This window comes from Anas acuta, chromosome 13, assembly GCF_963932015.1.
Source record: "Anas acuta chromosome 13, bAnaAcu1.1, whole genome shotgun sequence".
NCBI lineage: Eukaryota > Metazoa > Chordata > Aves > Anseriformes > Anatidae > Anas > Anas acuta.
Window position 1 is genome coordinate 19,993,284 of NC_088991.1, and position 14,269 is coordinate 20,007,552.

Genomic DNA, 14,269 nt, shown 5'->3' on the forward strand with positions numbered 1-14,269 from the left:
AAAAGCACATCCTGGTGCTTGAGCTGCTAGGATAAACTCGTTGCCTAGGTGTTTCCTGGGCAGAAGATCTTGAGGCAAGACTGCGAAGACAAATAGGAAAGGCACAGCACAGCACAGCAGACCTCCCTAAGGGGGTTCTGGCTCTTGTCTGCTCCCACGAGCACTTCCATTTTGTTCTCTCCTTTTCTAAAGCTGCCAGGAGTGCCAGCTGCTGGTCGTTCCCTTGCCGTGGCAGAGGGGGAGATGGGTGGATAGTGAGGACAGCTTCCTTTTGCTGTCATTTGAACCCTGCCGTGACTGATACTGAATGTATCAGACGCAGAGTAGACATCCAGGAGATGAACCCACTGCAATAACTGTTTTATTAGCCATTACCAATATGTCTAGATATAAAAAGAATTATTAAGAAAAAAAAATAATAAAAAAATATATATATTACAGTGATCAGAAAAGGGCTTCCCCTTGCCATAATCACTTCTCTCCTGACAGAGCACCTGGACAAGGCTGCAGGCATCCAGACAGGGCAACCAAGCTCCTGGCCAAGGAGAGGGAATGGTCTGTGGCCAAAGACACTGAGTTACAGCCTGATAAGTGAACTGTGCAGCCTCAGACGGCCACAGCCTAGAGCCAAAGGACAGTAAAGCAGGCAGGCAGCATGGTTTCCTATTGCCCATTTTCCTCCTGCTCAGGGAAAACAGCACTGAGCTAAAGCTGAGTCAGTAATAGGGCTGCTAAAAGCTCCGTGTCCCCATGTCCCCCTGGCAAGAGCAAAAGAAAGGGCCAAGCACTGCAAACGCTTGTGCATGTGCAGCTTGGTCCTGGAATCCCAATTCCCAGATGCCAAAAAGATATCTGATGTGTTTTACTGTAGGCTACCTTGTTTTTACACGCTGTCTACGCCAAGTCATGCTCAGTATTTGCTTTCATTAACTTCTTAAGAAAAAAGATTGTCCTGAGGGCAAAAGCACTTGTCACAAAAGCCAAGAAAAAAAAAAAAAAAAAAAGTATTGAGCCAAGTGGTGAATTCAAAGATTAAAAAAACTGTAAGCCTTATACAGCAAAAAAAAACCTCCAGTCTGCTGGTGATTGGTCAGGCATCTGCTATCTGCTTGGGCTTTTGTAGGAAAAGCTGGAAGTGTAGTGGTGAAAGGTCCTTGGAAAGAATGAATGTTTGTAATAAATACTGCGTACGCTTTAACAAACAGAACTTATTTTATTACGGCACTTCAGGTGGCATTTAGTTTCTCATGAAAGCTCCTGGGCCTCCTGTCACCTTGGGTCACAGCCCACTTCAGGCTTTCAAAATACAAACACGTCGCAGTGCCTCTGATTGTTAGTATGTCCTTCTTGCAGAAGAAATCAGCTTTGTTGGGCAACATCCTAGTTTAAGGGATTGCGTCAAAGTTTTTTAAGTGACTTGATTATGTTTCTGTTCTGCTTCTGCTCGATAGCCAGCCCTCAGCAGTGCTTCCTTTGAGCCCTCTGAGAAACGTGTCAGGCTCTCTTCACTCGCTTCTGGCCCTGGATTGTCCACATTTCTGAGGACAGGAGCTCTGACACCACCAATATTTATCATAAATAACTGCTTGTACACAGCTAGCTTCTGTGAATTTCCATAATTATAATAATCATAGTTTTTGTGTGTGTGTGTGTGTGTTTTAAGTCTTACTGCAGCCAAACAGATTAGACAATTTTAAAAGATTTTAGCAGTTGTAGGTAAGAGCTCCTTACTTCTCACCTCGTAGAGCCAGCCAAGTACATCCACATTATTACTGCTTGATTTTTGACGTAGAAGCAATGATCTAGCCCTTTCTCAGGGAGTGTAACAGGAATCATGAAGAAATGCAGAGAGAAGGAGGAAAGGAAGCAGGGAGGATCAAGTTTATTGTGGTGAAGGAGGGAAAAAAAAGAAAAAAAAAGAAAAAAAAAACACATTTCTGAGACCAAGTACAAAAAGTGTAATTGCGAAATTCAGAAACTAGCTGGTGAGAGGAGCAGAGCAGGAAACTCCTCCGCACTCACTGCTTGCTTTGTCTCTCTGAAGTCTCATCTCTAATTGACAGCTCCTGGGCCTCCTGTCACCTTGGGTCACAGCCCACTTAGAGAAGTGCCCACAGATCCAATTTTCAGCCCTAACAGTCTAATTGCCCAGGAGCTGGTGCTGGTGGGGCACGCCAGGTACTCGCGGGTACAGGTTTGTGTGTGAGGACCTAACGCAGCCTGGAGGGGAGCAGCTTGGAGCCAAAATCAGTCACACTTGGGCTTTGTGCCCCATGGCGTTTTCCTTCTCAAGTAGTCAGAGTTTTACTGCTGTGTTCAAGCAGGCAAGGTGAATGTCTGGAAACATGACAGAGGGAGTCTGTAGGCAGCATTTGGGCTATTAATACGTTAATTTGGGCTTATTTCGCTTTTCTTTCCATCTTTTATGATCCCTGAGTTGCAGAACGTGCCGCAGAAGTTTAATCTCAGCCCCTTTGTGATGGGACAAAACGCAGTTATCCCCATCCCCGCCACACGGACGAGGAAACTGAGGTGTAGATCTTGAAGGCAGGGCAACACCAGGAGGCGTTCTCAGATGATTTAAAACCTTTCTGAAGCTGGAGGCCAGCTCCCACATAGCTGTGTGCTTCTGTGCGTCACAGAGCATCCGAGGGAGCTGGGGTACTTTATGTTCACTGATAACCTCCCAGTGCCTCGAGGGGACCCCAGGAATCACCACAGCTGGGTAGCAGCTCCGTCACACATCCCCCTGAGCTTCAGCGTGGTCGGAGGAGCACCCATGGCCCTGCTCTTCCACACCCTGGAACACCTCCGTGTGTCCTCTCCTGCCTCAGAAACCACGGCCACCAAAACCACAGCTCTCCCTGGGTACAGGACATGGAGCCCTTGGAGGCCTCCCTCCACTTGTAGGGCTGCAGCAAATGATTGCATTCTGGCTTTTCTGGCTGGGGATGTGCCAGACACTGCCCTGCTGTGGGCGCCTCCCAGGAGCAGCTCCATGGGCACACCGAGGTGGCAGCTCTGCCTCGTTCTGTCATGGGGACTCCCATGGTGGGGCCGATGCTGGCCACGGGACCAGCCCATGAACTCAGCCCATGGACTCACCTTATCTCTTGATCCTGCCTGCTGGTCCCAGTGGTTTGTCTGGGTTATCGAGATTTTAGGACATAGGCAGTGTCTTTAGTGTACAAATACACAGCTCTTGGCTCAACAGATCCCTGAGTAAGCCTCAAAGCACCCTTTTTAGATAAAAATACTTGGATTTTTTTTTCACTTCTCCCAACCCTGAATGAAATGTTGTTTGTTTCACCTGCACAGTGAACAAACTCTAGATTGAGAACATGCAAGGCGGGACCGCGTTGTGCTCAGGCTGCTAGCACAAACAGCCACAGCAAAATGCTGCTGCTGTTGTTGTTGAATGGTTTTCAAACCAATACCTGGAGCTTGCATTGAACTGTCTTTGGTGTCACAGCAATGCCTTCTCTGGCAATATGCATTACTTTGTTTTTAGTGTGGATCTGTTGGACATGCTAAAAAATATTTTGTAGTAGAAGTACACGTTGACAATCCTTAGAAGAATGCCCAGGAAGTAACTGAGGGACCTGAGGAGGGCTGCGGCCCTGATGGAGAAATAAAACACCAAGGGGCTGCAGATGGGAGCAGGAGTGCTGCCGGCCTTCAGGAGGTCATCCATCTGGAACAGGATGCACTCGGCGGCTACCAAGAGCCAGATGATCCTGGAAGTCCACCGGGCATTTTTCACTGTCCGCAGGTGGCGAGACTCTGTGGGGAAGAAGGTGATCAAGTAAGCCTCGAGGGCAACGCAGCTCAGCAGCAAGGCGCTGATGTGTGCGTTTGCAGTGAGCAGGTTCTGCAGCAGGGCCGAGGCGAATGCTGGAGATGAGATAGCAACATCAAAGGTCCACGCGACCATCTCAGCAGCAACGCTGACAGAAACCAGGATGTCTGCTTTTGCTAGACTCGCGATGAGAACTGCGGTGGACTTGGACGAAACCTTTGCAGACTGCAGGATGATTGTCACGTACAAGCTGCCCAGCAAGCCCAGAAGGGTGCTGACAGCGTTTGAAGAAGACAGGACAAGGTATTGGATATATTTAAGTACCAGGTATCTTCTGAGATCTTTCATGTGGTCTCTCTCCATAGAAATACTAGTCAGGGAAGAATACCTGGAATGCATATAAAAAAGTTGATTACATGTAAGATGAGTGGGGTACGTTGCAGAAAATTAGCATTATGTTACCTGCTTTTGTACAGGCACTGGCTGGCATCCTGCACGCTCCAGCATCATTGTGGCTTTGGTCAGTTACCCAGCTTCAGAGTCATTCAGTATGTGAAATCCTCACAGCTCATCAATTATTAAATAAATTGTGTATAAAACCCAAGAATTATAACATTTTCTTGTAATTACTGCAGGGGTCATTTCAGGGAACTGGAATGACTTAACTATTACTGGGAAAATTAAGGTCGGAATAGGGCTACTTTCGTTATGAAAGCTTTTTTTTCTTTTTTTCTTTTTTTCTTTTTTTTTTTTTTTTTTCTGTTTGCCTTTGTGGGTCAATAATTCAACATAATATCAAATATCACTGTGAAATCTTAAAAGAAAAATGAAAGAAGTTCCAGAAAACATGAAACAGCAAAGGTGGGCTCTGTCTTTCAAAGGGAAGAGCAAGAGTAGGCAGTTCCCAGAAAATGACTGAAATAATCAAACACATTGTTATCTAAGAAATAGAGTGGACATAAGGAAGAATAATGTGGTTTTCTCACAGATAAAGCCTGTTAAATGAGCTCAGCTTGCTTCAGTAGAAGGATAATAGATCTCGTGGGGGGTGAAACAATCAGCAAGCATCATATGTCTTGAATTTTATTAAGACTTCCAATATTGCTTCATGAAGCATTCAAAGGATCAAGCTAAGGGAATGTGGACTAGATGAAACAACAATGAAGTCATGCATAGCTAGGTGGGAAAAGAAGAAGAGGCTAATTATCAGAGATGGAAGGAATGCTGTATCAGAAGATCTTGCAGACATCTGTCCTTTTGTGCGTTCTCATTACCTACAACAGGTATCAGCGTTTGTGCCTATTAAGTTTGCTGATTAAGTTTGTTACCACGAACCTGCAAGTAGTGTCAGATCTAGACAACAGCTGATACCTGCGAAGTGATGAGTGAGAAAAGGAACGGAGGTGTGGGAGGGAGAGGGAAGAAGCCCGGGGAGGAGGACGGCTGCCGTAGGCGGCGGTGCCGACGCACACGGTTATTGATACAGCCTGCACCTTGCGGTGCTTGCAACACCCCCAGCTCGTGTCAGCAACGCTTGCGCTAGGAAAAGGCAGGGACCGTCCTGTGATGCACAGGCAGGAATGGTGTCTGGAAATACATGGGATGAGTCTCCGGTTTTGCTTGGCACGAGTTCGCTCTTGACTGAAGCGCTGAAACCAGTTTTGAGGTCAGCAGTTCAGAGTATTGATTGCTGAAGGTGTTTCAAGGAGATTGAAGACAGTGATGAGAGAGAGATAAAACGTGATACAGAGGGAAGGGAGCTGGGGTTGCGCAGTCTGGATTAGAGGAGACACTCATTTCTTTAATTTACGTTAAGATAATTCAGATCACAAGTGGAGTGTTCAGGGTGGGCATTAGGAGTACAGGGAGGAACAGACATCATCTGCTGGGAAGCTGATGGACTTCAGTTGCCTCTCAACCCTATTTCTCACATCCCTGAAAAGCATTTAGATTACCAAATGTTTACAACCCCTACCCACAAATAAAATAATATCAATTTTGTCAAGAACCATCTGTTCAGGTAATATTTAAGTTACGGCTCAGGTCACACCTGAACGTTTGTTCAGGACACCCTGGGACACAGCAATGTACTCTTTGCTCAGAAAGCACCATTTCCAATCATTAAAATAAGATCACTGTTATAGTTACAATTTTGTTTGAGTCATCTACAAGGCTGTTTGTGTTGTGTTTTGAGTTCATCATTTAGCTGTGCCTCAGCTGTTTGCTGTAACACTTCCAAACCCATCTTTATCCAGACTCTGTTCTAACTAAACTTTGACAGTTATTCCCTTTTATTTTGAGTAGTGGCTCTAAATTTAGGTCATTGGTGAGGTGAGCACAGATTTAGCTAAATGTAACAACACCATTTCTTCTATACTTTAGCACCAATCTCCTTATGTAAGTTCCTGGTATTCCTAATACGAGCACCCTGGAGCTCATACTACAGAGCTTTTCCTGTAGAGTTACCTAACAGGTCCGGGTGGCTGATTTAGTTCCTGCCTGGTTTTTTGTTTTGGTGAGATGATGCAAAAGTGATAATTCTGTGTAAATCCTATGAAAGGTACTATTCAAGCCAACTTTTTTAAGGGTGGGATTCCCGTTGCTTGTTGAGGCTCGGTTTATACCACGTTGACTCATCCAAAATTCATATGCATCTTTTCTCTTCTTTTATATGTCTGAGCCAACTTGTTAGTGGAATCCTTTTCCAAAGAAGTAGGAAAATATTTAGTCCTTTACTACATCTGAATTGTGGTACAGTTCATCTTGCCCTAGTTTGCCACAGTGATTAACTAGAAAAAAATGATACTTCAATTTCTGTAAAAAGCAAAAACTTTCTGTAATTCGGTGTTCTTTCCATTAAAACAAAGTCCCTTGACCGTGCAGTCCCTTTACTGTAAACTAACTTACAAAGAAGCTTTGTTTCACTGCTGATGAAAGAGGAGGTGAAGAGAAAGGTTAATCTCTGAGCACTGGTTTGGCCATTTGTTTGGATAGAGAACATTGATGAAACGAGGATCTACTTTTGGAACAAACCATCCCAATCCACAGTGGGAAAGCTTGTACCTCTCCCTGGCTAGGAGTGGAGAAAAGCCAAGCTGTGGTATGTGTAGCTGAACTCTGATTTATCTTGTTATTCAAGCACGCTGCTCCTTGTTTGAACAGATATTATTAAGAACATTTTCCGCTTTTTTGGATTGCAGCCAATTTTTTTGTATATTTTAATATTAAGTAGATTTTTGAGCATACAAATGATTTCCCTGGAAGGTCTTAGGTCATTTTAAGACAACTTAGCTCATTTTAAGACAACTGGTCACTGCCATGAGTTGTCACATGGTGGAAAGTACACATAACCTCACCCAGGCTGCTGCGTGCTTAAGGTCGATGTAGCTGGCCACAAGACTTCAGCTAAATTCAAGGCTGTGATTGCCAGATGAAGATTAGTAAACAGATCTAAACTGGTCTGAGCAGCTGAAAGAGTGAGGAAAATGTGCAATTCATTAACTTCGGGCTTTTACATCTCCGTAAAATGTGGAAATAAAACTTCACTGGAAAATAAACTGAATCAAGAGGAAGTTTGCCATGTTGATAAAACCAGATTTCTCCAGTGAGCTTGCCCATTCATGTATTTCCTCCATCCTTTTTTTCCTTTCTTTCTCTCTTTCTTTCATTCTTCCTCTTTCTTTCTTTCTTTTTTTTTTTTTTTCTTTCTTTCTTTCTTTCTTTCTTTCTTTCTTTCTTTCTTTCTTTCTTTCTTTCTTTCTTTCTTTCTTTCTTTTCTCTCTTTCTCTCTTTCTCTCTTTCTCTCTTTCTCTCTTTCTCTCTTTCATGTAAGTTCACAATGAAGACACCAATGTTTGGATTTACAACAGCTCTTCATCGTGGCCATGTGGAACATTTTAACATGGCACTTCTGGGCGTTGGGTCCTATCTTGCACCCCAGGTCTTGGTGACGAGCCCCAGGCTGTGGCAATGACGAGTGCTGGAAAAGGATGCTGAGCAGCCGGTACAGCCGGAGGACATGCCCAGAAGCAGTCGGTCCAGATGCTTAGGAGCTCAAAGGGTTTTTCACATCTTCCCTTCCTGAAAGCTTTACGTAACACTGCCAACATTTCAGGTAAGGTCACGAGGCACTTTGCAGAAGAACTGGAGTTTCCCGAAGGCTGATGCCTTCCCACTTTCTGTTCAAGACATGTCTGTGGTGTCCTTCCTTTCAGGGAACGGCTGCTTCAGGAGACGGGATCATTGTTGTGGCTCCTTCCCTCCACCCCTTTCATGCTATGATTTAGTGGTTAAAGCTCCCACCCAGAATGCGGCAGAACTAGGTTCGATTTCCTCCTTTGCCGCAGGGGATTGAGATGTTTATCTCTCAGCAGCGTCCCGACCAGCAGGCTGCAGATTGTCCTGAGGCGGGGACGCTTTTCGTACCACCTGAGGAATCTGGGCACAGCACAGGAAAACAGTTGACACCCTGGGATTAGGAAAGGGTCAGGGACCACATATGGGTAGCTGGGGGGGGGTTTCTAGGGAAAAGAGCATCCCAGGTCCCAGTACTTGCTCCAAACGCTACCTGGATACATCTGCTCCAGTAAATTAAGCAGAGCTAGGAGACATTCCTGGCACTGGACCTTCATTAAGTTGTATTTAGAGCTTCAATGGCCCTCAGCACAATTTTGGCACCTGCTGGTGTGCACCCTCCTGAATGCTGTGTGGGCATGGGCTAGGTTTTAGGGGAAGCAGGGAAACACCAAGGATAGATTTGGGTGCAGTCCTCATTGCTCCATCCAGCCTCAGTGCCAAAGATTGGTCCTGGCCTTATCAGTAGGCAGCCACAGCCTTCTTATAAATTAAAGAGCTTCCCCCAGCTGGCAAATCCTGCCAGCCCACAAAGGACCACGGGGAGCACAGAGCAGCCGCTCTCCATCGCCAAACCTTCCTCTGTCCTCCTCTGTCCATGCCAGGCAGGTGGGATCAGGCCTGGGATGGGGCTGGGGGGGGGAACAGACATGGGGCTGCTTCCAAAACGGCTGCCCCCATCCTGCCACAATGGCCAGAACCGGCAAAGAAGGCAACCTGAGCTAAGTCATCTATTTATTTATGGTTTTCAAAGCAGCCTCTTGTGGTTTTAGTTGCAGGTCATCCGCAGGCGGCTTGCTGCGTGTGGACGGTGACACTCAGACAGCTTCTCTTTAGTCCTGCTCCAGGTAGCAGCCTCAGCTCAAACCCATGGCAGGTCTCCTGAATTAGCATTTTCATCTGTGCTGGTTTTTATCTGTACCGACATTGTTCTCCTGAGACAATTTACAAATTCCAGTTAACAATAGCGCCTCAGCGGTCTTGGTTATGTCATTGTAGTCTGAGAGGCACATAAAAATATCTCCTACTCTTAAACAAAGAATTCCTTCCAAAATTCTTCTTGGAATCGTGTCAGAGAACATACATGTACAGGAGAACAACGTTGAAACCCAAATTACCACCGAATACCCTGACTGTAATGAAACATGTTAGCTTTCACTTAGTTTAAAAGCAAAAATACTTACATTTGCTGGAAAAAGCAGCCAGAAATAGCTTTCTCCATCACTGTATGCTGTGTATGGTCTGCAGCAGAGCTAAGTGTGCCGTTTCCTTTGGATGGCTTCCTGGTTTTTATATATAGCCCCGTGCATAGTGCACCACGTCAGAGCGCTGGGCTACGCCAACAGGATTTGTTTGGCTAGGCACCATCCCCAGAGCTGGTTACACAAGAACTGCTCGCCTGAATCATGACAGTTACTAACTTTCAATTGTCTGGAAAAACTGATGTTCTGTTCGGCAGAGGAGTCCCAGACACTTCCCTAAATACATGGCAACAGCTGGAGCAGATTACGGGGAGAGCTTGGGCTTGTCTGGGTGTCGCATGAGCTTTCACAGATTATCCGTGAGTTAAAAAAAATTAAGTTTATCCTGAGTACAGAAGCGGTGTCCTCTGGCATGCAGAGCAGGACCGGACCATCCTGGCAGGTGTTTGTGTTGGTGTTGCTGGGGATACCCGGGTTTGGTGCTGATGACGTTGGCACAGCCTTCCCCAATTGTTCTCCAGGGGTGACGTGGAGCTGAGCTTGTCGGTGTCTCAGTGCTGGGCAGGCTTCCCACGGGGTCTCACTGCGGTGGGAGAGCAGAGGAGTCCCGCAGATATCCTGAGGAATAGCAGACCCACGCGTTGCTACACACACCATAGCTCCCGACCTGATCTCGAATACCCATCTCCTGCTCAGAGCCATCACATCAAAGCGGGGAATTAAAGGCAGAAACAAAATCTGCCTTGCTTTCTGAGCTTGCCAGCCTGGTACCACCTCTGCTGGCGGCACCCTTCCCCTCACCACTCCTCCCAGTGTCAGAAAGCTGTGGGAGGGAGGATAAAGTGGCTGAAATCCCAAGAATTACAGCCCAGACCTGACCAGGACAGGGCCCTGCATTCACCTGCGTGCTCACAGGCAGCTGCAGCTGTGGGTTTGCGACAGAGTCCTGGGGAGAGGGCATTCACCAAAGCCACAGAAAGTCCCCCCAAAAAAAGGAATTTGACTTATGATTAGATTATATACATTTTGATTTATATTTATTTTTGTATTTGATTTTAATAAGAATGAGTTAGCTTTTGCCAGAGTGCTTTTTAATTTTTTTTACATCTACCGTTTCTATGATAGTTGGTTATTTTGCTTGTCAGGATGATAAAACAAAATTGCCAGCTGCGAGAGCATAAATTCAGAGAGAGTCACATGCTTTCTCAGCAGCTGGAAATTTCATAATATTACCCACCCCCGGAAAAGATAAAGCAAAACCCTCTGCTTCGCTGGGGCACAACCCGTTTCATCAGAGTGCTTCCCCCGCTTGTGCCCGCCCTGCACAACCCCGGTACGGGGTTTGTGAGCTCTGGCCAGCTCTGGACATTGATGAGCAGTGTTCTTTACACCTTTAATACACCACAGCATAACATTGCTACTCAGCTTATCGAATCATAAAATTATATTTGACTTTAAAGGAACTTATTACATCCCATCAACACAGAAGGTTCTTTTTCACTGCTGTTACTCATCCAGTACTTTGTCTTGATTAGATTTTAATGTCCCCTAATGACTTCTCCTCATTTCCTTGAGGCCCAGTCTAGATCTTCCTACTGGAAATGGCATTTTTGCTTGTTAAGTGTCCCCTTGTTACTTGCCTTCATTTATCTGAAGTATCATTTATTCTTATTCTATGTTCTCCCTTTATTTTTAACTTCCTTGTTTTTTTGTACCTACCACATACATAAAGATTTCTAGGCTTACTCTTTGAGTCTCACATATGTCGTAAATAGGGCCAAATGTTTCCACCTTGTTACCTAGGATGAGATGCATAGGAAAATCAGGGAGGCTGTATGGTGAATTTTTACCAGATTTTCCAGGAAAACAAAAGCAAAGACCATAATCATCTACAAGAATGGATAAGGAAGTCTCCTTTTCAACCTCAGGCAAGATACACAAACTTTTACTTTTCTCATACTTCCTACATTTCATAAATTATCTGACCGAAAGTCTAAGACCTCCAGTTTCCTTCCAGACTGTTCCTATACCTTTCTTTCCTCATGACCCTTTCCCAGGACTTTTCTGGCCCTGTGTTCTTGTTGGTGGCTTGTTTTTCAGGCTGTGCTGTTTGTTTTCTGTAGAAAACTAAATGCTGCCCAGATGGTGTGGGACTATCCAGCTCCTCACACCTGAGAAGAGATACGGAGTGTGAAGCATGTGACAACACAGAAAACCACATCCACATCCCTCAGCTTGCCACAAAAGAGGGTGGTGAGCTCATGTCTGCGGTCTTCCAGTAAGAATTGTGTTCTTGGGTTTGAAGCTGCACCCACCCTATATGCATCCTATATGCATTTATTGTTGTTCCTAATGGCCAGCCAAAGCACTGGAGCAGCACCGAGGTGCCCCTTGGAAGCACACACGGCCACAAGAGCTGCTCTGCCCCCTGTCCTCCCTCACAGAGGGAAATGGGAGCGAGCTGTGTCACTGGGAGCCACTGGTCTGCTCCCTGCCTTGCTTCACCCCAGAAATCCGAGCACCAGTCTCAGGGCAATGAAAGGAACTCCCTCCGTGCGTGCCCAAGGCCTGCCCTGCTGCCTGGCTGGGCTCTGGGTGCTCTTTCCCTCTGGGGCAGAGCAACACTATCTCCAGTGCATATTTGATAAAGTCTTTTGCATTTCAACTAGGTTCTTCTGAGTGCAAGGAGAAAACATTTGCTATACACCTACAGAGAGAGACCCAATGCGCCACCTCTGTCCGTTTCTCAGCGTGTACCACACGTGCTTCTTGCTCCACGCTCCGTGAATTTATTTTGCTCACGTTTCTGTAGTAACACGGCCAGGAATTGAGCTTTGCTTCACAGTAAATGAAACTGCACCCAAGCAATATTCACGTCCCACAGCAGCACTGCTGTGTGTTTCCAAGTGGTTGAAGGATGCCTGGATTTTGAGTCACGCTGGAAACCAAGCCTGCTTCTCTTCCAGGAAGGCACTGCACTTCTAGTCTCTGTGTGTGATGCTCACCCCAATTCCACGCTCCCTCAAGCTCCTGCTCTCTCTGCTCTGCTCTGCTAGCCTTAATTTTGGTTTAACCAGGCATCACGGGGCTGCTGCACAGCCAGCTTTGGTCCAATTGCAGCTCTGTGTGGAGCCACCAGGCAGGGGAGGAGATGGTACCAGCAATGGGCATCCCAACACCTGCCCTGGTACAGGCAAAGAGATGAGCAAAAATTCAGTCATTTCCAGGACTGGCGAGACTTGGGACACACTTGGGTGGTTCCCCTTCCATCCCAGTCCCTTGCAGCACTGGCACCAGTGCATACTGGGCATCTGCGGACACCGGTGGGCTCCCACGGGGCAGGACATCCAGGGAGCCGGCGGGGAGGCTCTCATGTGGATGTGTGGTTGCTGCTACTGCTCTGGAGTGTGTTCAATGTCATTTCCCAGAAACGTGTCCTCTGCTGTCCTCAAGTGCCAGGACGACGAACGTGTTACTTCTCCAGACTTCCTTTGGGAATCGGTTCCTCCAAAAACACTTGTGGTGCTTCCCTTGAATATCAATCCTACTTCAGTTTTCCCTTGAGGGAAAAGGAAGTTCTTTTCCAGTGACTGAGGCTACAGTAGAAGAAAACATTTGCAACTATGTTTGTCAGTTTAGCATTGGTTGTTTCCCAAGTCTACGTTGGGTGGAGGTTGAGATTTTCTGTTTGCTTTTCCTGGTATCTGGGGGTTGTTTTGCTTTGCTTACTTTTTAAAGAAAATTGTGTTTTGTTCAGGCTCATAAACTGGAACAGTGAATTATCATTGAGTAAAGAATGAAGATCCCCTGCTACTGAAAACTCAGTTGTTAACTGAAAACATCCCTCAAGGTCTGGACACACTGCGAATGGCTGAGTTCATTAGAGCGAGATTTCTGTTTCCTAACAGCAGCAAGAAATGGAAGATTTGCTCAGTCCTGCTGGGCTTCAATTGAATTAGTCCTAAAAATGTGCCCGAAGATTTCCTATGCAAACATCAATATTTCCCCTCCAAAAATTACTCGTACGAAGGCAGACAGCCTGCAGTGACAAAGGCTCGTCCTGTGGGATATGGAATAATAAGAAATCCTGTTTGCTGCCAACACCTGGCCCCGTCTCTGGTGACCCGCTGCCCTCCTGCCAGCACGGAAAGGTGACGTCTGTCCTGGTGTGAGAGGCGTCAGTCTGGGCAGCAGCCTGTTTCTCTAACCTCATACCAACCACCCTCGTTGCAGGTCACGTACTGGTACAGGGAGCAACGTTGTCCCAGCCTTGTCCCACGTCCCATCAACTGCGTATTGACCCGTGGTCTGTGCTCTCCAACTTCTACACCTATGTGGCAAACGATAGCAGGGCAAAAGCTTGTCGTGTTGGTGGGAGGCAAACACAGAACCACCAGAAAAACCCAAAGGAATATTTGAGGTTGCAAGAGTTCAGCTCACACGTGGAGGCATGGCCGGGGGAGCCCGTGCTGGGCAGTGCCCTCTGACAGCTCCACCAAAGCAGGAAACCCCAGCCCGCTGCAGGCACCAGAACTAGTGCCACAATTTGACCCCATCCTGATCATTGTACGTACAACCACCACCTGGAACCACCCTGCTGCTGCCGAAGGAAGCTGAAAAAAAAAAAGAGCAAAATGAATTACCGGCACTGCCGTCGTTGTTTGCCAGGAATCTGCCTTCTCGGTATTAAAGATTGACATTGGTTATCTCCAGCTGGCATGGGGGAAAGTCACTTGACAGTCAGAATAATTTATTGTTCCTTTAATAAAAGATCTGAGGAGCTATTTAGAGTGTTATTCTTGCTGAAAAGAATGGAAGGAGGAAGCAATTCTGTGCTACTCCATGCAATTCCCATATTAGTAGATGTATTTTGCTTGGATAGATGACAGACATTAGTAAAATGTTTCTTGTGAGA

The 14,269-nt window shown here is 46.3% G+C and overlaps 1 protein-coding gene across 1 annotated transcript; it reads right to left on the reverse strand.

Annotated features, from left to right (window-relative positions):
* Positions 1-1,656: 1,656 nt before the first annotated feature.
* Positions 1,657-13,679, reverse strand: LOC137863685 (C-X-C chemokine receptor type 5-like). The gene is made up of 2 exons (XM_068697050.1): positions 9,337-13,679; positions 1,657-4,187 (listed from the first exon to the last, which is right to left on the reverse strand). Exons 1-2 carry the CDS (start codon positions 9,372-9,374, stop codon positions 3,497-3,499), a joined length of 729 nt encoding a protein of 242 aa, XP_068553151.1. The 5' UTR covers positions 9,375-13,679; the 3' UTR covers positions 1,657-3,496.
* Positions 13,680-14,269: the final 590 nt, after the last annotated feature.

Excerpts from the sequence above, each read along its gene's own strand:
- LOC137863685 (XM_068697050.1), bottom strand. The coding sequence starts at position 9,374 with ATGGAGAAAGCTATTTCTGGCTGCTTTTTCCAGCAAAT. Across the intron at positions 4,188-9,336 it reads GGCTGCTTTTTCCAGCAAAT|GTATTCTTCCCTGACTAGTA; the intron begins GTAAGTATTTTT and ends TATGCATTCCAG.